Raw genomic sequence first — 24,495 nt, forward strand, 5'->3', positions numbered from 1 at the left:
GGTACAAACCTGTACTACACTGTTAAAGTGGTAGCAGAAGCGGAGCAGCCAGGCTTATCAAGAGTATGAGCAGTAGCACAGATTACACAAAGGGACCACAAATACTGTGACTCAAACAAACACTGACTCAAGGTTTCAGGTAAAAAAATAAAAGTACATTTATTTTTTAAACCATCTGTTCTAAAACACAACACTTCTATTAATTCGAAACCACACGTAAAATACACAACCAATTCCAATGTTTCCAGCAAATTCAAGGTAAGTACACTAGGATTTGACAGACCAGTGTTGCGATACGAAGGCGTACCCGCGGATAGAAATGCTCACGAAGTTAACACACTTTGTAATGAATTTAAAGCAAGGGAAAAGTTCATAAAAATCATAGGCAATACATTTTCAAGGCAAGGAGACTTGAGGGCTTATTCAAAGATACAGATTAAAGTCAATGGGCCTGCGCCAGTGTTAATGGAGCAGATGCTGAGTTGCTGAGGATCACATGTTGAAAGGTTCGAGATTTGAGATGCCAAGAGTTCGTAAAGATTGTCAAATAGAAGGAAAAGTCATAAGAGGGAGGGAAGAACAAATCTTTGTGGAGGAAAAGGGTTCACCCCGATTCCAGCTGGTCAGACGGAGAGAATGACCATATGTGCACAGTAACTTATTCCGTTGGAGAAAGCTGGTGCCACGGCAGTTGTTCCTGGTAATTCCTGCAGACTCACGGTTCCTGCGGTTTCAGCCGTGGGGCAAGGACGACGTCTGCAACGATCTGCACTACCCAGGGATGAGGCCAGCAGCAGTGAAAAAGGCAACGATGAATAAAAGGTGATGTCCGCTGACGCCATTGGCTCAAACGGTTTGTGCCCAGAGAGCCGGGGCCCGGACCTTGTGTGATGCTGGAAACGCATTGGAGGGACAGGGCCTCCCTGTACTTGTCCTGTAGTCCTTTTTCATTTGTGTTCTGTATTGTTGAGTCCATTTGGCAGTGCAGCTCTTCCTGTTTTTGATACCCTTATGGTACCCATGGGGGGGGGCACAACCCCGTGCCCCTAGTGTATGTTTTTGGGCACCTGTGTGTGGCCCACAGAGCAGGGTATGGGCTGGTGGCAGCTCCATGCTGAATTTGACAGGTGCTCTGAGTATCCTCCATTTTGGGATACCCAGGGCCTGCCACTGGAATCAATTGATTCCTGATAGGAAACAAGATGGCCCCTGTGGCCTATTTTTTTCTATTGCCCGTTACCTTGTTTTCCCAAAGTCCTGGAAGCCCTGACTCTGTCCCTTCGCCCTGACTGGCTGTTGGGTGGAAGTTCCATATATGTTGCTGTTGTGAATTCCAGGCCAGACTGGCTGGAGCCTTCTCAGTGACTATGTTGGGGGTACACTCTGTGGGTGGGACCTGGGTGAATGGAGTGTGTGACCAATATGCAGTGTGTAGTAGTGAATTGCTGGGTACTTGTCCCAAAACTCATTCCTTGTGAGTGTCTGAGAGTGAGGAGAATGGCCTGAATGCACTGTATGCCTGATTGGCTGACTGACTGCTCTTCTGAGTGATTGGTTGCCTGAGCGTGACCCAGCAAAATGAATGGGAGATCAACCAGTATATCTGGGGGCCTCTCACTGCTAGAATTCGTTCAGAAGCTGGAGTTGAAACGGACCTTGAAACTGAAGCTGAATCTTGAAGCCAAGCCTGAAGAAGGCTGACTGCTGTCTCCCTTTGCCAAAATCTGAAAGCCGCTGAGCTGTCGGGACTGATCCAAGAGAGGACCTGGTTAGGCGCCCTCTTACCGTGCTCAGAGGGACCATCGAGCATGGCTAACCTTCGCCGATGCTCCCTGGAAGTCAGACCCTCGACAGGCTGCCGACCGGAGACTAAGACCGCCGAGAAGAACGAAAAGGAGCACCAGACATTCCGTCCGTCGTAGACCAGAGTTCGCAGGTTTGCTATAACCGCTAGAGGCCCGTGGAAGCCCTGTTGCCCAGAAGCAGGGACCGATTGACGCCGTGCCATAGACGACCGGAGCCGCAACGCTCCTTTGCCTAAGACTTGATTCACGGACACTTGTCCGCCCCACCGCCCGCCTTATCCCGCCGGAGAAGGCCAGGCCGTCGACACGCAGAGGAGCATCGGTCGGTGGGTTTCCCGCCACCCAAAGACCGTAGAGACGCCGGCCGACTCGCTGCCCTTGCTGGGCCACAGTTCTTCACAATCTTTTTGCGGTCCTGAACTATCAACATTGAGGTGCCCCGCCCTTGCAGGACATCTTCGCTCCGTCGTCGACTAGCACTGCTGGGACCGAAGCTGCCGCCTCGACGCCGAGTTCACTTTCTTCGAAGGCTCAACGATCGGTGGCTCCTGCTTTAAAGGGAGCCGCTCAAGAAGGATCCGTCGATGACTCGTTGAACTCTGTTATTCCAGGTACATTGGGGCGGTAGAAACATTTCAGAAGGGAAGAAGACTACTTGAACAATATATGGGTTGGGCTAGTAGTATATCTATATTTTATAGGTTGCCCGGGTTATATCTCCAAACAGAATTGTGTCTAGGTAACAGGGCCAGTATTCTGCCAATTGTTCTAACCAACTGCTTTCCCTCCTTTATCTATTGTTGATTACCTTTTATTAATTGGTTTGTGTGACATTTGACCAGAGTATAGTTGATGCACTGAGATCTGATAATATTAGAACTGTATATATTTGCCATTGTAGATTTACTGAGCCCAAAGTGAGTTATTGTGATTGTGTATATATTCTTGAACCTTAATTATATTAAGACTGTTTCAACTAATACAGTGCGTGGACATTCCTTTGTGGGTGCTTGGGGACTAAACTGTACTCAAGAACCAGCCTGCATCACCTCCTGAAAAGCTAGGCCTCGATTGCTCGTCCATTGCTACTGACAGAGAATCTTGGCTGGGGTCATCTGTGCCTCTCTTCTACCATATAGAGAGCAGGAGTACAGACAACCCCTCCCATCTTTACACCTTGCCGGGATGCAAACTAGGGACACTTCTTGCTGTGCCAGGTGGCAAAGACATCCACCTGGGGGTGACCCCACCTGTTGAAGGTCTCATGAATAACAAGGTCATTGAGCTGCCACTCGTAATTGTCTGCTCCCAGCGTGCTGAGCCTGTCCGCTTCCAGGTTGGATTCCCGCAGGAGGTGGACCGCTTGAGGTAAATGTTTTCCAGGGCCCACTCCCACATGCTGATCGCCAGTCTGCACAGAAGATGGGATCTGGTGCTTCCCTGCATGTTGATGTAGTACCTGCTGGTCGAGTTGTCCGTCTGGATGAGGACAACCTTGCCCCTGAGGAGTGGTAAGAATGCCCTGGGTGCCAGCCATATGCCGTTCAGCTCTAGCCAATTGATGTGGTCTTCCTATTCCAGTCGAGTCTAGGTGCCGTGGACCGAGAGAACGTCCAGGGTGGCTCCCCAGCCCTCGAGCGAGGAGTCCGTGGTGATGGTGGCCTGAGGAGTGGGCGGCTGGAAGGGCTTGCCCCTCCGCTGGTTGCAGTCTCTGGACCACCATGTGAGGTCCGGGTGGAGAGATGGAGGAACATTGATCATCTCGGATTGGGAGCCCCGCTCCTGGTTCCATGAGGCCGTGAAGTGCAGCTGAATCCTCCTCATCTTTAGTCTTGTATGCGGAACAGCTAATAGGACTGCTGCCAGAAGACCCAGTAGATGTTTGTACCACCAGGCCGAGGTAACTTCTCTGCTGAGGAAGTGGGTGGTGGCCCTCTTGATGGCCGAGATTTTGTTTGCGACTTCTTGAGATTGATGGAAAATCCCAATTCGTGTAGCGTATCCATGACGGCTGAGGCGGTGTGATGGACCGCCTCTGGGGATCTCGCCCTGAAGTGCCAGTCTAGGTATGGAGAGACATGGTGGCCCTGAGAAGGGCTGCCATCGCATTTATAAGTCTGGTAAAGACCCTGGGGGCTGAATTGAGACCAAAGGGTAGAAACCTGTATTGAAAATGAAAGCCCATGATCCTGAAATTCAGGAGGACCGATGACGCTGCCAAATAAGGATGTGTACGTATGCATCATTCAGATCCAGGGAGCACTTCCAGTTTCCCCACAATAAGCGCTGGGGTAACCATCTTGAACTTTTGAAGAGGGAGGGAAAGGTTCAAGGTGGAAAGGTCCAACACAACTCTCAGGCCAGCCTGGTTCTTCTTGTGTATGGCGGAAATCTTGGAGTAGAAGCCCATACCATGCTGGGAGGTTGGGACTTCTTCCACTTCCTGGCTCTCTACGAGTGATTGAATTTCCGCCAGAGTTGCTGTCCCAATCTGTGGGAGTGGAGGGGAGTAGGGAGGGAGAGACCGGTAGGTGGTAGCCTGTCGACACTACTGCTAGGATCCAGTGGTCCACGAACCTCGGTTGGCAATATTATACATTAAGGGCAAGTGTGCCCGAGGGGGGACTGAAAGAAGCCCTTATTCCTTGCCTTGTGCTGCTTATGGATTGAGAGCCCCACTCCTGGTTCCATGAGGCCACGAAGTGCAGCTGAATCCTGTGCTGACTTGGACTGGTCCGGCTGCCTTGACCTTCGTTCCTGGAAGCCTTGGAACCCAGCGAAGGCCCACCCCTTGTCGGAACGCTTGTGTGTCTGGCTGTAGGTCTTGGGCGGGGACTTTGAGGATTGATAAGGATGGGAACTGTATCTTCTTATCAAGTTCCTCCTCGGTGGTTGAATGAAAAAAGTCACCACCATCGAATGGAAGGTCCAATATGCGCTCCTGGACGTCCAGGTTGAACTTGGTAGCCCGTAGCCAGGCAGTTCTTCTCATGTCCATAGCGATGCAGATGGCAACGTCTGAGATGTCTATATGAGCCACTGTGGACTCCAATATGTCCTGCGCCACCATTTTTGCTTCCGCCAGCCTCGCCATTTAGCGCGCCGGACTCTGCACCTGAAGTTCCGGATCGAAGTTGGCTATTTCCCACCAAAGCCATTGATTTAAAGCAGCGAGCATAGCGTCCACATTAGACTGACTAAGGTGCAGCAAGGCATTGGAGTAGACCTTTGCATATACCTCCAAGATCATCTTCTTGCCGAGTATGAGGTAGCAGAGGAAGACTGCTGCTTGGAGTAGGGTGAGGCTGCGGCAATCACGAAGGAGTGAGGTTGAGGGTGTGCCGACAGCAAGAGTGGATCCCCTTCAATTTCCTGTACTTGGCGTCGAGGCACCAAATGGTAGGCTACACTGAATGAGGTTTAAGCCATTTTTTTTGGCCAAGGCCACACAGTCCTTCTGCATTGGAATCCCTGTTCTAGCCGCGGGGCGTGGAATGAGGACCTTGGCCAGGACACTTCTTCACCCGCCTATCCCCCCACCTCTGGTTGTTCAACCTCGGGTTGTGGAAGCCACAAGTATTCGGCTCGACCTGCGAGCCGTTCATGGACTGCCTTGGCCGAAGACTGCGTGTCGGGGTCCTCCTCTTCATCGGTGTCCACCAGGGTGTCCTGCTGGTCCAGAGCAGGAGCAGGAGTACTGGGGGCCGAAGGCTGAGGTGTGCTGACCAGATGTGGAGGCTGGAGCGGAACCGCCTGGGCTGTAGGAGGCAAGGGTGCCAGAACCATTGAGCCCAGCATGGGCAACTGGGGCTGTGTGGGGGCCTGAGGCACTGGAGCCATAGGAGGAAAGACTGGGCGCTAGCGGCAGGACTGGAGGCAGCATGTCCCTGATCACAACCCGAAGGATGGCTCCCATTTTAGGGGACCTCATAAGAGTGAGGAACTTTACAATAAAACCTATCCTCACAGGCCGGTGTGGCGCTAGGTGGTGCGGGAGTAGGAGCAGGGCCTTGAGGTTGCTCAAACCTGGGCGCACTCTGCCTTGCTGCATGCAGGGTGCATCTGCCCTGCGATGCTGAAGGATATGCTGTAGGCCACATAGCTGGTGAAGACCAGTCCCACCTGGAAACTTGTTCCCCTACCTGCTCCCTGAAGGGGGGGGGGGTGGCGTTCGACAAGTGGCCATTTTGTCACGCTGCATGTCACGTGCCTGTGTCGTGGTGCTTGCCGATCTGGGCCCGGCCTCCTCCTGGACTCTTGGTGGTGGAGCTTGAGGCCTACCCTGCATCTCAGGAAGGGGCCTGGTAGGTGTCGTGCCCTCGGCTGTGTCATCCGGTAGTGTTGCATACAGGCACCCCCTCAGACATTTATCTGGTAGTAGCCCCCTGGGTGGACACCCCATAAAAGAACCTTACGGTCCCTCAGCGGCATCCCCGGCAGGATGTCGTGACCCCCTCAGCCTGGCAGCCGGTAGCTGAAGCAGCTTTGGTACCTGTGCTGGTGTTAGAACCTCAACGGTCCCTCCCGCTCGAACGTTTCTTGGGGAAGGAGTCACCCTTGCGTGGTGCTGTTGAAAGCTGTGGCCCTACCTTGGGCCTGGACTTGTGCTTGATGAATTTCTTCAAGACCTCTGGGGGCGACCTTCCGAAGAGCTCTCTTCACTGAGCTGACCTGTTCTTCAGAGCGAGCAGTGTAAGCGCATCACACGGGGTACAACCCTCCCAGCTGTGATCGGGGCTGAGGCAAAGAGTATGGGGGTCAGATGTAGGAAATAGCTCCTCGCAGGCTGGACACCTGCTGAAGCCCGATGTCGACATGCGCTGGCGAGGAGAGTGGCACCCGAGGACCGAGTACCTGATTAAAGACCAAAAGCGAAAAGACAGTTTCCGTGGAAGAGCGCATGGAATTACAAGGCCAAAGCCAAACCCAGGAGTGCTGGTGAAAGCAGTCCGCTTCCGTCGACGCGGAAAAGAGGATTGGGGAGTGGCACCGGTGGGCGGAGTCAGGGGAGCGCATGCTCTCAGGGCCGCGCCTCTAAAGTATTTTTACACTTGCCTGTCTAAGTGGAATTATTGTGTGTGTCACTGCATGGCCTCATTGTGGAACCCGGACCACACTCACCCATGACACTAAGTCTTAACCACTCTCCAGGCTTACCTTCATTGGGTTTGGTTAACCGCCCAGAGTTCCCCTGTTCATTATACCTAGGGTGGCCCTCCTGCAATCTATCCACCAGGCCAGATTTTAGAAACCCATCTCAACACTGCTGCCTTCTGTATTCGCTTAGTTTGCTGGTGCAGTAGTCCGGCATTCCAAAGTAGATGCTGTTGGCGAAGTCTATTCTTGACATGACGAGGGAGATGACAATCAGGGGTCTGTGTAGGAAAGTGAGGAAAGTGAGTACCCCGTTTGATTGTGCATACATGGAAGAAGCATTTTCCTTACTACCGCACTGACTTGTGGTTCCAGAGTTTAGACATTGTTCATTAATATTGTAAGATTTTAATTACTTTGGAAGATTCCAGTCGGTTTCCCATTTCGCAAGGCCATCAAGTTTCGATAGGTTGTTGTGTATGATTAGGATTTCTGTTTTGTCCTGGTAGAGTTTAAGGCGGTTTGTGCTCATGTGTTCGTTTGTGTGAGGCAGTTTATAAAGGTTTGGTCTGATTCAGTGGTAGTGTTGATTTTAGAGAGGTGTGTCACCTGCATAGTTGGTCACCCATATCTTTTGATGAGTTGGGTCATGCTGATGCTGAAAAATTGTGGCAAGAGGAATGAGCCTTGTGGAACCCACAGGCGTGGTGGTGTGTGTCTGTTGAGTTGAAGGGGAGTACCCGGGTTGCTTCTTTTCTGTTTGTGTGGAAGGAGTGTACCCGTGTCCCTTGGACTACCCCAACCAGACATTGGAGACGTGGGCCTAGCGGATTCAGGAAGCCCTGAAGTGGTCCCTGGAGAAATTAGAATACAGGGGGTAAAGTTATCCTACCTATTCCTGCCCCCGATCATAGGCTTAAGTCCTCAACCTTTCTTCTCCTTTGCCTAACTAAGATCGGTGGTTGTCTGTTTAAGGATGCTCAGCCCGGGCCTCATGGGGCTGGGCGACAAACCTCTAAACTATACTTAGCTTCGGAACACTTCTCTACAGCCAATAATGGGTGGGATTGAAGATGCATTTTATAAGTAAATTGTCTGGCATGAATGAGTAAAGGGAGTATAAATCATGGGCGTATCATGGCCTGGCTCATTTTTTGGGATATCAGCTGAGTTTCTGCAACATCTAAGGAAGCAGGTAGTTTGAAAAGGTGAAGACAAAGGAGACTGTGGGATAGGCTTTTTCGGTCAGAGAAAGAACGGGTGGCCATATTAAATCTGCAGTGTCAAAAGGTTTATATAATATAGTTGAGCAATGACACGAAGAATAAGAGGTTATCCAGAAAAAAGCAAAGTCGCAATATGGATGCTGAGGTAGAATGAGTAATAAGGTGGTCATATGTTGCTTTTATATTGGCAGGTTGCCTTTTCTCCAAGTCAATTTTAGGAGTACAATCATGCTAACATGTAGCTTGTGTAGCACTGCAGTCTCCGACAACCAAATTACCTTGTAAACAGGTTCAACTTCAATGTCTTACATGTGTCGATATTGCTGGTACAGCCTTACAGAGGCAGGCATTTCATAGTATAGAAAATGCTCTTTATTTACAATAGAAATTACTGTTTGTTACAGGCGAGGTCGTTAAAGTAGAATATTAACATCTCAAACAATGGACACAATGAACAGTTTTCTTTACAAAAGTACAATTACTACTGTGCTACAGAGGGCTTCAGTATTCATTTCCAGTTACTGGCAGCTATTTCACGTCAAAGTATCATGACGAATACTCATGTTCTATTGGTCTTTCCCTTTGCCACGGCTTTGAAGATAACAGACAATGAATTGTGAAAGTAATCCCCATGCTTAAAATGCTTTCAGTCTCCAGATCCAAGATACAAAAATCAAACCTCTACCCAGATGTGGATTTGCCTTAAAATGCATAATCTTTCTGAGTGCCCTGTTGCAGACCCATGCCGTCATACCTTTCATCTTGCCATCATTATAAGACTTGTTCTGGGAGTCATCGAGTTCAGCTTTTGGAGCTTCTTCTGTAGTTTGGACATCAGACTCCTCGGCAACAGGCTCTTCGGAGGGTGCTGGCTCCCCGAGATATGGTGCCTCAGCAGGAGCTTCCTCTGCAACATCTACCGGGATCAGTTCGGAGGTGGTTGCAGCCTTTGTAAAACAATTTAACATTTAATAATTATTAATGTGCTTATTTCAAGTCCTGTTTAAACAGAAAACCACAAGGATCCATCTGAGTAAAAACACAATGTCAGCTCCTGGCATGCTATGGTAAAGATGGAGCAAACCTATGCAAATTAGGTCTATTCATGTATTAAAGAAAATGCTTGGGCAATAGATTAAGATTAACGCAGAGCGGTGGGCTGCACCGGGCGGTAAAAGGATGCAGTTCAAGTTTACAATCATGAAGCTAGTGATGGCCTTTAATGCAGACAGATGCTACCACCCACCTTAAATGGCTGCAACTCCGCAATATTGCTGTGTTGAGAATGTCTTTATGTGGAAAAAAAGACCGCAAAGGCACACCACTGTATCAACACACCAAAGATCATCAAGGTGTGTCAGTGTCAATGAACAACTCCATTTAGACAAGCTGGGAGAAGGATATTCCTATAACTGGCTGAACATCTACATAGCATATTGCCTCACTCAATTTAGCAATCAAGACAACACATATGGGTTTCAGGGTACCAAAGAAGAAGGCATTTACACAGTATTGTTATGAAAAATGTACTCTTTATATAGCTTTGACAAAAACGGTTACACGTGTTGCAGGTAAGAAACGTTCTGTTATGTTATGGGTGCTTATAAAGCGCCGGCAAACCGCAGGCATCAGGGTGCTGATAACAAACATGTAATGGTCACATTTGGAATTGACGTCTGTCTCACCGGATTCTTATTTTGCTAAGCATTAAAGTTTACTTGAAGAGGCAAGTCTTCAAGCTCTTCCTAAACGTTTGATAGTTCTTTTCTAACTGTAATTTAGGTGGTAGTTTGTTCCACTGTTGCGCCGCACAAACAGTGAAGGAACTTCATGATGGAGTCTTTAGAGGGAGTGTCTTCTGCAGAAGTCAAAGTTCCAAAAAGTACTTCAGGGCCAAGCCTGGAGTATCCAAGTCAGAGTTTTAAAACCTGTCAACGTTCCAACCTTTGACAGATAAGCAAAAAGAAAGCCTGCAGTGATAGGTAAAAGGAATGTTCAAACTGTAGCCAGAGTCATCCGCTGTATTCCAGTAAGGTCCAATATTCACCAACACGTAAACTACAGCTTAAGAACCTCTGGTTACGGCTGAGTTTTACATCTGGAGTGCATGCAGGCGACAACCCAGTGATGGGGACTATGGCACAAGGATCCTGGATGCAGCCTCTGAGCTGAAGAAATATGGAGCGGGAACGTGCTGCCGGTGCTTCAGGCATAAAGATTTAAGCCTCTGAAGAAACGGCAGTAGAGGCAGTGGCCCAGTGGCTCAAGTGAAGGTAAAACACTGTTGTAGTATTCAAAGGTATTGGACCCAGCCTACTGCTAGTGCATTTTCAGAAGAGCTAGCGTCCCAGACATAAGTTTTGTCTGATCAATGGCTGCTAATAATCTTCCAACTGTTCACAGAGTACTGAAGTGTCAGTCGAGTTAAGGGAAGGGAGCATAGACGCGCTTCCCTGTAATCCTGTAAAGTCAGGCGCAAGCAGGTCCCAAAAGTAGTCTGTATAGTGCAGGAGGAGAGAGCCTTCATCTTCTTTTGGTTAGTCTTTCTTCCACCTCTTTTGGGAGTAGTCGCAGTGACTCACCAAAGTATGGTGCAGATAACCCTATTCTTATACAGATATTGGTAAATGAATGCGCACCAAACTACCTAGGAAAAACACTGAACCATTCAAACATGGCCACAGTCAAGACAAGCGCACAGCAAATGGGATTCACAGTGAAAGAAACACCAATACCAGCCAGATCATGCCATGGTTGCCCTGAGCTCCCAACCTGGACTTGCAGGAAGGCTGTTACCATGTGTGCTGCACACTTGTTTTCATGCTGATCAGGTAAACACTGTCTCATTGTGGAGTCCCACTGGACTTATAAATCCAGGTCACCATTTTAAGTGCAAATGGTGTTTGCTCACAGTCCAGAGATAGTTCTTAAATGCCACGTTTCAATGTTCATGGTACTTAAAGGCTTAACATGTTCAGAGATATGCACAAGTCTGTAAGCCAAACATCAGGCCCCAATGCCTCCCCGCAGATTGGCCTTGCCAAAGGAGTAGCACTGAATGCCACAGCAGTGCCCACTGCCATGTGGCGGTGCCGACGGAAGCCTCTCAGTAAGAACTGAACCCTGGACGGTATACCTGCAGTATGGAGTCCTGTTCTGTAGTGTGATGGTGGGAGGGAGGGGAGTATTTGCTGAAACCACAGAGAATTGTCAAAGGTGAAATACTGTGCATCTGTAGGTGTTGCATTATAAGTAAGCCAAGTAGATATTGAAGACCACCCTGAGATGGTCCACCATGTGCCAAATTACCCATTAGGTATGTCACGAGGGTCACTGCCCAAGGCCAGACTGATTACTAGACTCAAATTCCTTGACAATTGTGCTGTGTGATTGTTGTACAGGAAGGGTTATGAAAGCTCTGAAAGGACCGTTCAACTTGGATTAGCAATTCTTTTGGATCGCAGTTAAGTCCACACATTTGGACAGGTTATTAAGTCACTTAATCCCTTTGGCTGGAAGTTCAACTACTGCACACACACCGAAACGGACTGCAGCACAATACTTATGTGGACAGTAAAATGCATAGGTAGTCACATTTGCAATGTTCCCCATACAACTAAGCCAATCTGCAAATAGTGTCAACAGTGCAAGCAGTAAGGCATGGCATTGGTTTTTTTTGGGGTCAGCTTATTCTGAAACTAAGTATTTCTAATGTAGGAAAGAAACTACAACACAAAACTTTGGTATGAAAAGGTAGAGACAAATGTATTCATTCTGGGCAATTTTATCCAGTGCACAATTTCACATTTAAGAATCCTATTAAGTTTCATTTAAAAAAAAAAAATGTATCTGACCAATAGTGACCTTTCAAAATGGAAATGAGCACCTGTCAAGCGCACACAATGTTAAATTATATGCCTGTAAAGACTGGTTTAGGCCTGCAGTGATTCCCAGAAATTTGCCTTTCACAGTTTAATAGATTTTATTATAGCTTCGTTCATGTGGGATTCTGAATGCGCACCATGTTAAATGATTATGCATTGCAGTTCTTAAGACTATGAACGCCTCATAAGAGACTTTCTGCAATATACTATTTTAAGTACTTTGAGCACCATTGCACTCTACTCATGACACAAGGCAGCAAGCTCTACAGGTCATTGTCACGAGTCCTCAATGAGTTTAAGAATAAATCGGTTATGCTGTTAACAAAACGAATAGGTGTGTCATTTACTTCAATGACAAACAACCTTGATGGTTATTGCTGAAGGATACACGTTGAAAAGCGTGTCCCCGGATGGAAAAAACGGACGCAAAAAAGTCAATGCTGTGGCATGCAAGTCTCAAGTACATTTTCTGAGACTTGTGACCTGGATATGGATCCCATTAGAAAACAATGGTGTCATTAAGGGAAGGATCATGTGTTGGAAATAATTATGAAATTGTAGACACTATGAAGCAATGGTAAATTAGTAGCAGAAATACCCACAGTCCTTAGCAACAGACTGGTATTTGAGTAGGCTACCCATGTTACATAAAAACTTTGACAAAGCCAGAGGATTGCGACGCAAGTTGGTGTGTATCCTCTCACATGAGCCTGGCTAGATTGCTTGAGTTTTTTATAATAATTTCAGAGCTTGCAAGCTTTTAGCAAAACTGTGGTGTACGCAACTGGCTCTGGGCACAACATCAAACCAAGAGCGGTGAAGATAGAATAACGTTACTAGTTATTCCTCCTAGGTCAATGGGAGAAGGGAATCTCTATGAAGTTGAAAATTAAATAAATTGCCATTTTCCTCATTGGAGCCGTGATACATCCAAACGTCAGTTTTATAAAACCCTAGAGACAGGATCAGGTTAATGTCTCAAAGGCCATACAAAGCCCTGAAGCAACCAAGGCCAAAACAAGAATCACGAGTAAAACTAACGGCCAGGGCACTATAGGAAGAAGTAGAATAGGGTAGAAGCTTTTCTTTCCAGATTCCCAGTGGCTCGTGGTCCATAATCTTTTCTAGCCACAGAGAAAGTAAAGTTCTTAATCAAACCAACCAAGAGCAAAGCATGCAGGTAGTATTATACATATGTAGAAGCTGCTCATGAACAGCTTGCTCTACACTTCACAGGTCCATCTGCACACAAGCTGTAAGTACCAACAGCACCGAAGCTACAGGCAAGGCATCCTTACACTTGCATTCAGCCTCCAACTCCTGGCAGGTGAAGGCAGAAGCTAAGAAACAGGTTGGCAGGAAGCACATGTCAAGAACTGCTTATCAGCTTAGGAAAGGCAGTCCGGCAGTACCGTCAATGGGTGAACAGCTACAAGAAATACACACCTCCCAACGAGATGACAAACCTTGGGTCCCATCCCTGGGCTATATTATGGTATATTACTTAAATAATTCAAGGAATGGCCAATTTAGAGACTCTCGTACTAGGGAGAGGCAAAACCACCAACGAATGTGGCATACACAACTGGCAGATAGCTGATACATTCAGATAGACCAAAAAATACTGTCCCTACAACCCAGACAAAGTGGAAAGAAACTCCCACATCAACATGCACAGCTGAAAAATTGCAAGTTACTCACCATAGTGACTAACGTACTCTTAGTCCACAGTCCCCTTTCCTCCATACTGTATGGGCGTCCCTTAAAAGGGACGGGAGACAGAACCTTTGTCACCAGTATAATGACACCAGTACCCTCCCAGGGGGGAGGTTGGTGGGATGTATGGAGGAAAGGGAACTATGGACTGAGTAGGTTAGTCACTACAGTGAGTAACTTATAATTACTCATACGTCCCATCCCCTTTCCTCCATACTGCATGGGCGATTACAACTGAACGTAGCCCCAGGGTGGAGAGGAGACCCTCCTTAAGCAAATAGGTTCCTGAGAACCACCTGTCCGAAAACCGCGTCAGATCTAGATCCGGCGGGGGGTGCTGTTGAGCAGCCAACAAGATGGCTGCTTAGTCTCAACACTCTGTGGGCCCTCAGCAACATATCTGCCTGAATCAGCGGTTATACGGATGTCCTGGACCTTGGAAGCTGAATACTTGCTCCTCAACACTGTTCGGACCGGATTTGGTTCGAAACCGGAGCCGTTTTGCTGTGCTGCTGCCGGCTGGGGACTCCTGGGCCGCGTGATTCCCCGGTGGCCCATCCCCTCCTGTTGCCTGCGACGGGCGCGGCCGCCTCGAGCGCCGTGCTCCCCCCTCCTCTGCCCTCCCGCCCTGGACCTTGCTGCTCCACACGGCTTGGCGCCGCGGCCCTTCATGCCTCCGTTTCATCAGGAGGGGTAGCGCCTGAACTGGTCGAGCTTCAGCGTGGCTTCCCTCGCCCACCGGCTCTTGCTCCTGGCAGCGTCAGCCCTACTCTCTCTGCGGGATCGCGGGGGCTGCCGGAGCGGCCCCCCGCAGCCACAACATCCTGCAGGTCCCGTCTTCTGAGGGGGGCCGCCTGGACTTGCCGACTCTTCGGCGCGGCTTCCCCGCCTTGCTCTTGACGGCGGTGGGGGTGCCGGCCCCCGGCAGACCAACTCTCCCTGCAGTGCGGCAGGGGCTGCCGGAGCGCCCCCCCGCGGTCGCGACGTCCCGCGGGTCCTGCCTGGCGGCTGGCGCCGGCATCGCTGTTCCCGTGGGAACCCTGCAACTCCTGCCTGGCGGACCCCCGCCAACATAGCTGACACGGGGGACATCCCTATAACTTCAACTTGCGGTCTGCCGCCACCATCGCTGGTCCCGTGGTAGGGCCGGGGCTGGGCTGCTGTACTCGGGCCGCCCTTGGTTCTGCCTCCTGCTACAGATCTGAGCCTTGCCACCGCCCGGATCGACATACTTTGTGCCAGGGGGCGTTCCCAGGATCACCATCCGCATATTGGCCTGCGGTGCTCTGAGGTGAGGGGGCTGGGGCGCAGCACGCTGCTTAACTCGCATTTTCTTCTCGCCTTATCCTCGTGCCGCGCTTGCCCCATCTCACGAGTGTCTGTGGCCCCCAATTCTACCAAGCTTACCCCACTACTCTCCTGCCTCCGAACTGTGGTTATTTGCTATGCTCTGAGCGCACCGGGCACCCTGGACGGCGCTGCCCTCCATTGCTGACTCCTGTCTGGGGTCCTCCTGGCTCCGGGGTGCGCGCCGCAGGCCACTATCCCTTCCAACTCACTCTGCTGCTTCGACACCCTACCTCCCCCTTGGAGTGGACTTGCTGCCTTACAATACACCCACTGCCAGTGCTCCTCGGTCCTGTCTCTTGGGCAGCTGCCTGCTGTTGCCTGACTGAGCCGTGGTTCCGCTCCAATCCTCCGGGGCCCCATTGCTGCCTTTCTGCACTACACACCCTGCTATTCTTGGTGCACACCCCAAACATGTCCGGCAAGGCATGCGGGGCCAACAAGGCTGGAGCAATGGACAAATTTGCCAAATCACTTGCGAAACAAGACCAGAGTGGGGCTGCCCTCCCTCAGGACGACCTGGATGCACCTTGTCCTCCCCAGCCAGACCTCACGACGCTCATGGAGTCGATGGCCAAAAACTTTGCGGCATTCCATGAAAAACTGGACGACAAACGCTAATGTGGCCTCATTACGCACCAAACTGGATCAGCATGGTACTAGGCTGGTGGAGGCCGAGACCAGGATTGGGGCCACTGAGGATGAGGTACATGTGCTCCAGAATACAGTCTCCGACCTGGTGCGAGATATGAAGCAGGTCAAGGCGAAGTGCGACGACTTAGAGTCCCGAGACAGCCCTCGAAGGGCAAAATGGAACTTGCAGTCGAGACCCTTCTGAGAGACCTCCTGGGTAATCCTCAACTCTCCCCGTTTTTCACTATTGAGCGAGCCCACCGTTCACTGGCCCCATGCCCCATGCCGGGTGATTTTCCCCAGACCAATTATTGCCAAGGTCCTCAGCTTCAGGGACAGGGACCACATCCTACGTCTGGCCCGCGAAAAAGGGGAACTGAAATTTGAGTCCCAGACCATCCGCATCTTTCCCGACTTCTCAGTCAACGTTCAAATGGAGCGCAGACAATTTAATGGTGTGAAGAAGCTGCTCAGAGAGAGGAAGGTGGAATACACCATGTTGTTCCCCGCAAGGCTGAAGCTCACCCACCACAACAAATTGTACTTTTTCACAGTCCCAGAGGAGGCGGTAAAATTTATTTAAGCCCATATCCCGGTCCCTGGGCCGGCGGTTGACCTGGTCGAGGAGGGCTGAGTCGGTTTGCTTTGTACCCATTATTTGATTCACTGTGGTATCACTACCACTCTTGTCATATGCATGCTTTTGTAACCTAACCTATCTCTTCCTATGTGCATTTATACATTGTCGTAACTCATTATGCATGAAATGCAATATGAGACTTAGTTGTAGGGTTTATGGGTCACTGCAACTAAAGCTGGGATCCTCTATTCTTATACCCCCTACTTATTGCACTCTACTATGTTGTCTGAGAATGTTGTGCTTAATTACCGCTGCAACATATTTGGTGTACTCCACCGTCAATTACCCTAGTCGGGCCCACGGCAGCAGCTTCCCCCACTGCAGTTGCAATGCCAAGTTTGGCGTGTTTTGTTCACTGGTTGCTCCCCTGTTGGGTGTGGGGGCTCTGCCTGCCTCGTTGGCCTTGGCGCAAACGCCATGAGGCTATGGGTGGGTTCCTGGGCACTGCTGTGTTGGGGAAGGCAGCGAGGGAGGGGGTGGTTCAGTTTGGGAATGTTTTAACAAAAATGGCGAGACTGTGGCAGCTCCTGGTATGACGTATCTGGCCGCTGTATTAGTGGCCGGCACTTGTTCGACAAGCTATGACACACACTACTTCGATCCCCCTAAAGCCGTACTGAATGGCCATTAGGCTGATGTCTTGGAATATCAGAGGGCTCAGCAATTTCACAAAGTCTCGTAGGATCACAGCGTATGTCCAAAGACACGGGGTCAAAATACTTCTCCTACAAGAAACCCACGCCCATCTCTCGGCCTCTTTAGCTCCAGCATGGGGCCCCAATAAATACTACACAGTGTTCTCCTCTCAGTCCAGAGGAGTCCTAACCCTGATTCACCCTGGAGTTCTCCCTTCGCACCAGCCACATAGATGCCCGCGGCAGATATGTGATTCTTCACTGTTTCCTTGCTAATACAGAGTGCCGGTTGGTTAACACGTATGCCCCTTGTGTTGATGTACCTGATTTTTTCGATCACATCCTCGACATCCTCCTTGCCTATGTGGGGGTTCCCATTATTTGGGGGGAGGGGGAGAGACATGAATCTCATCGTGGACTCCGACTTGGACAGATCTGGGGTTGCACCAAGAAAACTGTCCAGAGCTGCTCGCCGTCTCCAGGCGCATATGCTCTCTGCCGGACTGGTAAATGCCTGGAGAGAACTCCACCCAATGTCGAAAGAGTTTACATTCTACTCTTCTGTCCATGACAGCCACTCCAGGATAGACCTTTTCCTTCTCTCTGCAGGGCTCATGAGCAAAACACTTACCACACAGATTCTGCAACGCACACTATCTGACCATGCCCCGATCACATTGGACATTGCCCTGCACCCGGCCCTCGCCCAGCACTCTAACTGGCGGTTTAAATCAGATGCACTGCAGGAAGTGGTCTTCAAGGCTGACATCCTAGCAGATATTACCTCGTTCTTCGATAATAATAAGCGGCGCGGCACCACTCATGTGGTGAGATGGGAGGCCTTTAAGGTTTTCATCAGGGGCATGTGTATCTCTAGGGAGGCTGGAGTATTGAAAGATATTAGAAATGCCCTGCGTCGCTCTGAGACCAGACTCGGAGAGTTAGAACGGGATTATGCGACCAACCCCTCTCCACCTAAGCTTGCGCTGATAAGAACCGAACTAGATACGTTTGAGTCCTTTGCCCACAGTGAGATTAAATACCTTGCCCGGCCCATTGCGGCCCGGAAGTACGGTGAAGGAGAGAGACCTGGCCGAACCCTCGCCCGCCTTGCCCGTGCCGAGGGTGGTAGAGCTCGAATTGATAGCATCATTGACAATAGCGGGGTACGACATTGGGCGGACCGGCCCATTCGAGACCTTTGTAGATTTCTATGCAACCCTCTGCGCCCAGCAACCTGAGCACAGCCCGCAGGAGCTGGACGACCTCCTGGACCGCATCCCAATGTCCCTTATATCGCTTGCCACCAAAGAACAATTAGATGTTCCCCTTCACCCTTGACGAAGTCGTTGCTGTTATTTCGGATCTCCCTAAGGGTAAGGCCCCCGGCCCAGGCGGCCTGACCGCCGAGTTTTATCAGGAGCATGTGGGCCTCCTTGCTCCACGCCTCCAAGAGGTTTGGGAGGAGTCGATGCGTCTTGCTACCCTCCCCCGGTCCCTACGTGAGGCTGTCATCAACGCGCTTCCCAAGCCGGGTAAGCCATTGGATGAATGTGGCTCCTATAGACCTCGGTCACTCATTAACACTGATACCAAAATCTTCGCCACAATTATCGCAAATGGGTTCCTCCCCATCATGAAATACCTAATCCACCCAGAACAAAGTGGTTTTGTCCCGGCCCGTTCCACTGCCTTAAAGATCAAGCGAGCTAAAGCAGGTGGAATAAGCTTCCCCTACATCGCACCTAAACTATGGAACGCATTACCTAACACGCTCAGAGCAGAAACCTCTCTCACTGCCTTCCGAAAAAAACTGAAAACCACCTTGTTCAACTAACTCCTCCAACTTTTGTCTTCTGACCCTCTACTCTCTTCTCTCCTCCTCTCCTATAGCTACTACTTTTCTCTTGCAACTAAGTTATGACTTTTCTGTATGTATAACAAGTCATGTTCATATCTGTAACGAGCGCCACGATGCCCATGGGCTGCCTGTGCGCTTAACAAATGTGAATAAATAAATAAAATTCGGCGACTATTTAATGTCATATCTAGAATAGACCCCCGAGCCAATGCTGTGGCCGTGACGTTGGATGCCCAAAAAGCGAGAAGATGGGGATTGGCCCATACATGTTGTCCTGCATCAAACTCCTATACACTAGCCCCGTGGCTAGGGTCCTAGTTAATTCTCACCCGTCGGCTCCCTTCTCCCTCCACAGGGGGACGCAACAGGGGTGCCCGTTTTCTCCCTTGCTCTTTGCGATAGGCATTGAGCCCATGGCGGATAGTGAACGAAACAACCACGTGCGCAAAGGGATCCGGCTGCGAGATACCCCTGAAATTATATCACTGTACGCTGATGACGTGCTTTTATACATTAGAGACCCCCTCGGTCCACCTTGATCCGATCATGCGCGAAATTATCAAAATTGGCACTTTCTCGGGCTTCACCACAAATTATACTAAATCAGAAATCCTACCCCTCACGCCTGCAACGCCCCAACCTACCTGCGAATTTCCTCTCAAATGGGCACCGGGGGGCATTAAATACCTAGGGGTCCAGGTTTCCCTCTCAAAATCCTCCTTATTGTCAGATAATTATGGGGCCGCTGCGCAATATGCCGGTGCCAGGATGGAAAAATGGCGTAATCTCCCCCTCTCACTATCGGGGAGACTGTCCCTCATAAAAATGATCATAGTCCCGAAACTCCTTTACATATTCGCTAATGTTCCACTTTGGCCCGGGAAACAGTACTTTGCAGACCTGCATGCGGGATGCGCCCGTTTTCTATGGCATTCGGGTGTCGTGCGCAGGAAGTGGCAGCATATGACCCTTCCGTATGAGAGGGGTGGCTTCAGTGCACCTGATCTCACTCAGTATTGGATAGCCGCTCAGGCCCAGCATGCTACATACTGGTACCATCACCACAAACCCCCCCCCCCGCATGTTAAGCTTGAAATCCTGGCGACTGAGGAGGTGAATGTCATGTCCCTGATCCTGTTTCACTCATACCGCTCGGAGGCCCCTGCTGACCCAGTGGCCTCCACTATAAGAGCGTGGCGGCAGATTCTGAAGCCCGGTTCTCGCTCCCCCCGTATTACAAATGGCTTCCCCTCTGGTCGTTCCCTTGCCTCACCCCCACACAAGATAAGCTCCTCATGCGCCACTGGTCGGACCTGGGATACAAATCATTCTCCGACCTGTTCCCTGACGGGAAATTCATCACCCCGGATACGTGGAAGCCAGGGCACTCCAAGTCCCCTCTTAAGTTGCTACAATACTTTCGACTTAGGGCGGCGGTCCAAGACATGTGGCCGTCATATCCGGACGAGCCCCCTGAAACCCCCGAGGTTTGCTACATCTCCAATTCCGCTGGTGGAAGGGGCATTGTATCCTCCCTTTATAAAATGTTAATGGCGCGAGCTGTAGAACCCCCCCCCACACTGCTCGAGATGCCTGGGGCAGGGAGCTGGGATTAGACATCACAGATGGTATGTGGTCCAGAATGTGCATGCATACACGCAAGGTTTCTCTTAATTCCAGAATTAGATGTGTTCAATATAAGCTGCTCGATCGCCTGTACTATACTCTCCATGCGATTACGAAGTTTGCCCGGGCTCAATCCCACCCCTGTCAAAGATGCAGATCCAATGATGCGAACCACGGCCATATGTTCTGGCTTTGTGGGGCACTGACCCCGTTCTGGAAGGCGGTGCTTGAGACTCTCTCCGAAATAGTGGGGTTCTGTGTTGACCCTGACCCCCTGTCTCTTTTGTTTGGGCTCTGGGAGGGGCCTGAGGCGAAACGGGAGGCTAAATTTCTGAATGTGGCGGCGAGTGTGGCCAAGAAATGGAAGCGCAGAGCCCCCCCCCTGGAGATGTGGCTGAAAGCCCTCACCTGGACGCAATCTTGCGAAGACTACATTAACATGTTGCCCAGTAATGCTCGTCCTAAAAACATATGGACTGGGTTTTGTAGCTACTTGAACCGCAAAGTCGATCTGGAACTTTTGTCATCTCCCCCTTCTCCGGAACAGAGGTCAGACCGTAACACACAATAAATGCTTCTACTGTAATTGACCTTAGCTAGGATTACATGTGTCCCTCTGTAGAATTTATGCTTTCCATTCATGTCCGAACTGTAAACTGTGTGTTGGATTGTTGTAATTTGCGCTATGCCAGCTGCCACTTCTTGCCAATAAACAAAAGTTTTAAAAAAGATCTAGATCCGGCATCCAAACTGCTTATGACCTGCCAAGGGACATGGCGCTGGAATGCGATGGCCGTTGACTTGGCCCTGACTGCGTGGGCATGCATGTGGGGCGGCAGCGGCTTGTGCCAGGGGGGCTGTTTCCTTGGAGACTGCCCAGTGGCAGAATGTGGTCCATTTACTTTTATACTGGGCCCTGGTAGCCTTGCTCCCTAAATGATTTCCAGGTTAGCCTGAGAGGATGAGGTGCCGCAGTGTTACTTGCTCGGGTACCACGCTGTCAGGGCTAGTTTATGGGACGGGGTGGATGATCCTGCGCCCCGTAAGCCTTCATGCCGTTCCACTGAAGCCAAAATGCCTCGCCCAGGGAGCCGGGGCCTTGTCCCTGCCAGGAGACAAACTGAGGGCACGTCTTGTTGTGCCAGGTGGCAAAGAGATCCAACTGGGGAAGACCCCACCTGTTGAAGATCTCCTGAACGAGGTTGTTTAGTTGCTACTCGTAATTGTCCGCTCCCAACTTGCTGAGCCTGCTGCCTCCAGGTTAGATTCCCCCGGAAGTTGGACTGCCGTGTGGTAGATGTCGTTTTCCAGGGCCCATTCCCACATGCTGATTGCTAGTCTGCACAGAGGAGGGGGATCTGGTGCCTCCTGTTAGGCAGAATCCTGTGCAGTTCCCTTAGGGAGCACTACACAAGATTAGGACTACAGGTGAGAGCAATAAATCCCCTTTTGGCATCAGTCTGTACCACAAAGATTTAGTTAGTAGCTGTGGCTGAGCAGTCAGACTTATCTCAAGAGGGAGATGAGCAGTATTCAGGGTTTATACAATAGGCCCACTAGACTATGGTACAAGGAAACATTGAGCAAAGCTTTGTATTTAAAAAGTAGATATTTATTTTATACACTTCTTATTAAACACATGTATCGCAGTCGTCAAGCAAGTTAAATTAAGTCAAAGGAAAAATATACACACTCCCAAATTAAGTTGTAGACCAAGTGAACCAGAGTGAAAACTGAGCAAAACGGTACAGTGACAACTACACACAAGGGATCCTCTAACCATTCCTCACAAGGGAGGGAAAGCACAAGTTAAAGAAATAGGTTCTTACACACCCTAGCAACACTTCCCATCAGTTTGAGAACCAGTTTAAGCAAGGCAGTATCAGTATAAGCATTACTTAAATGAAAACTGAGCAAAATGGCATTTCACAAGGTTAAAAAAAATGGGAAGGAAAGGGTAGTTAAAAGAAAATAGGGGCACCACACGATTCTAGCTGAGAATCAATCTAAAGAAGGCAGATCTAACAAATGTGACCAGAGTCATCAGGCCTGTGCCAAAGTCAGTGGTACAGGGCAAGGGACCAGGAGCAAAATGTTCTTGTAGCTGCAGTCAAGTCTTTGGTTAACGAAGAGGAAAAGGCAGATGCAGACGTTGAAAAGAATGTTTAAGAGAGGGGCAGCCAACCCAACAGGTAGGTAAAGGATTTAAAAAACCTTTAGTGCTACCGCGAAGAAAGAGCGGCCTGGCGGAACAATGTACCTTAAAATGGAGAAGTGGCTCCTGAGGTGGCGGTTGTTACTGGTAATTCCTGCAGTTCTGGTAATTCCTGCAGTTCCGGTGATCCAGCAGAGGAAGCGAGGCTCTCGTCGTGGAGGAAGGTTCGAGTTACTGCACTACCCAGGGATGAAACCAGCCGTGGTGCTGCCCGACGAATAAAAGGTACGCTCCTTTAAATCGTGGTCTGGGTGTACTGGTGCCTGGCTATCCGGCCTCCAAGTACAGGGTACAGGAGATTCGAACAAGGCAGGTCTAGGAAGGCGATTGGCAAACTGGTTGGCCCCACCAGTTCAAGGGAAGAAGGCTCTTGCAGGTGAAGATCTTCTCTCGTCGTGTGGAGAAAAGTGGTGAGAAGCTGCAGCAGGGCTTCACCGGTGGTTCAGTCGTTGCAGAGGTCTTTGGCTTCTCTCCTCTTTGGCTTCTTAGTTCCAGTGGAAAAGTCTTGCTTTTCCAGTCCTCAGGACCCTGCTTTTATGCAAAAAGATCCTCATTCATACAGCCTAGCTGTCATTCACACAGTGGAGTGGTCATCTTGGCGGTAGACCCTCCAGCCTATCAGGATAGAGTATGACATGGGTTGCTGAGCCAACCCTGTCCAGGGGTCCTACTCCCCCTCCCACACAATGGACCCACCCCAGACTCAGTGGCGCCGAAAGGAGGGCTTCTTGGTAGAAGCCCGCCAAAAGGACGAATAAAGGATCCCCGACCTGGGTTAGGAGTTTAGAGGAAGACACGAGAAAGAAGTTATATTAAAGTTCTGGCAATAAAAACCTACTGGAGTAAAGTTAATATTAAAACACACCGGCGGTATGTTAGAGGCTGTCAGTAAAGGTGGTAGCCTCGAACAATAGGAAAATCCCATTAAGAGTCCTTCAGGTCCAGGGAACACATCTAGTCTCCCCCACACAGTGTCTCGGCTATGAGCGCTAAGTAACCATCTTGAACTTCTGCAATAAAGATTCAGGGGAGGACGATCCAACACCACTCGCAGGCCCCGCCTGGTTCTTTTGAATAGCAAAGACGTTTGAGTAAAAGCCCTGCTGGGTGGTTGGGGGGGGCCTCCTCTACGGCCTGGCTCACTACAAGGGAGCGAATCACTGCTAGGAGTGATGGTGTGCTGATCCGAGGGTGTGGGGGGGGGGGGGGGAATCGGGAGCGAAGGAAGAGGTAACTGGAAGCCCCAGGACACAACAGTTGACCCATGTGTCCGCAAACTTCACCCGCCAAGCCTGACTGTGCAGGGCCAGCCTGCCCTTAACTTGGGTGCTGTGGGCCTGAAAATAATAATCATCGTTTCTTCTGGTCAGAGGCGGATGAGTGGGAGGGGGACTGGAAGAACCCCTTATTTGAGGCTGTTTTCTCCTGTGCTGTCTGGAAGACCAGTCCGGTTGCCTGGCATTACAATCCTGGAATCCGTGGAAACCGCCAAAAGATTGCTCCTTGTCGGAGCGGGACTTTGCCTGTGAGAAGGGCATAGCTGCTGGCTTGGTAAGAATGGCTAGCGACTTGGCTGTCTGAGAGCTGCTCTTTCTTTGAAGCTCTTCATCAGTTGTTCAGTGGAATAGATCACCCCCCTCGAACGGAAGTTCCAGCATTCTATCCTGCATGTCCGGGTTGAACCTGAGTCTTTAGCCAGGCTCTGCGCGCCTAATGTCTGTTCCCAGACAGATACCTCTGTTAGCCATGTCAATGTGGCCTACAGAGGCATCCATAATGTCCTGTGCCACGAGATTAACCTTGGTTAGGCCCA

General features: G+C 50.1%; 1 protein-coding gene across 3 annotated transcripts in view; it reads right to left on the minus strand.

Annotated features, from left to right (window-relative positions):
* Window positions 1-24,495, minus strand: part of SFSWAP (splicing factor SWAP) — a 964,816-nt gene that overhangs the window by 566,848 nt on the left and 373,473 nt on the right. For all 3 annotated transcript variants that reach the window (XM_069620077.1, XM_069620076.1, XM_069620075.1), the window contains exon 11: window positions 8,880-9,072. In XM_069620077.1, coding sequence (XP_069476178.1) covers window positions 8,880-9,072 — 193 coding nt within the window. The remainder of the gene's footprint in view (window positions 1-8,879; window positions 9,073-24,495) is intronic.

Source organism: Ambystoma mexicanum, chromosome 10 (assembly GCF_040938575.1).
Source record: "Ambystoma mexicanum isolate Mex_15411 chromosome 10, UKY_AmexF1_1, whole genome shotgun sequence".
Taxonomy (NCBI): domain Eukaryota; kingdom Metazoa; phylum Chordata; class Amphibia; order Caudata; family Ambystomatidae; genus Ambystoma; species Ambystoma mexicanum.